The sequence below is a fragment of the Triticum aestivum genome, chromosome 4B, assembly GCF_018294505.1.
Source record: "Triticum aestivum cultivar Chinese Spring chromosome 4B, IWGSC CS RefSeq v2.1, whole genome shotgun sequence".
NCBI lineage: Eukaryota > Viridiplantae > Streptophyta > Magnoliopsida > Poales > Poaceae > Triticum > Triticum aestivum.
The window spans coordinates 27,494,481-27,496,665 of record NC_057804.1 but is presented as its reverse complement, the minus strand read 5'-3'; the positions used below and the strand labels follow the sequence as shown (position 1 = coordinate 27,496,665).

The following is a 2,185-nucleotide window of genomic DNA, read 5'->3' as shown; positions in this document are numbered from 1 at the left end:
TCAAAGTGTTACATTAGTTTTTCCCCATTTGTTTAAAAGTGCATCCTAGTGGTTTGTTGTGTATCATCATTTATCAACAATTCTGATCTAAAACAAGTGCATTTATTACTGGTACATAATGAAATATGATGATACACATTGAAACAAGATAAACATTAGGAAACAAGATAAATTTTGACATTAACCAAAAAATAGCACGAATCTCAAAAAATAGCACGAATTTCGTAGAAAAACATTCTCATGTTCTTTTTGTACATTTTGGAGATTGCTATAATGCATTGTCTGGTACATTTCTACCTGTAACTTGAGAACATGTTTTCTGAATGATTTAGACATTGCTCACCACGTCATAGTAGTCTCGGTAAATATTTTAAGACTTGGTTTCTTAGCCTAGTCTATATCCGAAGTTGACGTGACTCCGTACCGATACCTTTCCCTTTGTTAATGTAGACTTGAGAGCATGTCTAACTTATAAAAGGGTAACCGGATAAGTATGCAAAAATGATAATTGTATATTCCGTTCAATGAAAAGAACAATGAAGACAATAAAAAGTAGTACATTTCAATTCCTCGTATTGGCTCTGATGACTGAACCACGAGGCTAACTTATTCAATCTTATTACAACTGCATGCGAGATTAACCCGAAGCTTGAATACATGTCATCTGCTGAGAATTATTTAAATTTTGCTAGCATGCATATATAGAATTATGTATTGATTATTTATGGGAAGGCTCCCAGGAATTAAAACCCAGCGCGAACTTGGACTTGAGAAGTTCCACGACCCCGGCCTCCACCCGGAGCGCCTTGGTGAGCACCGGCGTCGGAATAGGAGGATTGGAGCCGAAGAGGGTGAGCGGCACGAAGACGATGCCGGGGTTTTGGCTGTTGAAGGAGACGACCATGGAAGCCTCGGTCTTACCGACGTTGAACTGGAAGTGCATGAGGCCGCGCGGGATGAGGAACGTCTCCCCAGCACGCACCACCCTGGAGTAGAGCTTGTTCCCCGAGTCAAGGCTGCCGAGGATTCCAACGAGGAGCTCACCTTTCATCACGATGCCGATCTCGGTGGCACGCGGGTGGATGTGTGGTGGGTTGGTGCCTCCAGGCGCAAAGTCCACACGGTTCATGGACACGCCCAGTGTGTTCGTCCCAGGCCACTCGGCCACGTCGAGCTCCGTCACAGCCAAGCCGTTTGGGGTGGATGTGTTGCCGGCCTTGGCCAGCTTGGACGAGAAGAGGAAGTCGTCGCCGGCCTCCGACATGGGCTTGCACGTGTGCCCGTTCACCGAGACCGCCTTGCCGTCGAGGTCGGCGACGCAGAAGTCCTGGAGAGGGTCGGGGTCGGTCGCCAGGACGGCCGGAGCAAGGAGCAGCATGGCGAACAGGCCAACTGCTAGGGTTTTACAGTACCCCATTGCTGGCTATGCAACAAGTCTAGCTAGGACTGATGAGCTAGAGTTTCTATGGCAGTGGTGGTTGCTGCTAAGAGGTGGTGGATGAGTGAGTGGTAAGGCATATGTAGTCGTTTATAACTTTATATAGGGGAGCAGTGGATACATGGAGCTAGCTATGCGTGTGCATGTCGTCACTGCATGCATGTGCAAATGGACACACGAGGCAGGGAGTTTTATTTAACATATATTACTTGCGTCAGTATCAGCTAGCTTGTGATGAAAATGGAGAAGGGGGCATGGTCAGAGTCAAGGCCACTGCCGGCTGCTAAGGAAATGGGACCGACGAACAGAGACAAGGAGGAGGTGTATCTCAATGGAGTATTGCGCTTGGAAACGGCGGGTTTCATAATATTCGTGCACACCTCTAGCCGTCAATCATACGAAGTTCAGGGGCGTGCTGGTGGTGAAATGCCAAGGTCTTCATTCAACAGCAAAAGAGAGAGGATGTAAAATGAATAAGCCGTGTCTCTGAAATCTCGTCTGAACTTTTCAACACAATGAGCGAGTTTAAATTGATGCACTGGAAATCATAATGTGTTACTCTGATCAAACAAGTGACCACGGTGCATGCCAGGATTTCTGCGAGTTTATCTCTAGTTGTTCCGCCGGGTTTATCTCTAGTTGTTTACTCGCTGAAGAGACATTTGCCAACGTTTAGCGCATAGCATGACCGATCGTCAGAAATGGGAGGAAGTCTCTGGCCGCGGCGAGTATTTAACCAAAAACTAT

The 2,185-nt window shown here is 46.7% G+C and overlaps 1 protein-coding gene across 1 annotated transcript; it reads right to left on the bottom strand.

The window, feature by feature from the left end:
- Positions 1–537: 537 nt before the first annotated feature.
- LOC123094289 (oxalate oxidase GF-2.8-like) lies at positions 538–1,495 on the bottom strand. The gene has a single exon (XM_044516331.1). The coding sequence runs from the start codon at positions 1,415–1,417 to the stop codon at positions 719–721; it is 699 nt and encodes a 232-aa protein (XP_044372266.1). The 5' UTR covers positions 1,418–1,495; the 3' UTR covers positions 538–718.
- Positions 1,496–2,185: the final 690 nt, after the last annotated feature.

Coding starts and splice junctions, on each gene's coding strand:
- LOC123094289 (XM_044516331.1), bottom strand. CDS start 1,417: ATGGGGTACTGTAAAACCCTAGCAGTTGGCCTGTTCGCCATGCTGCTC.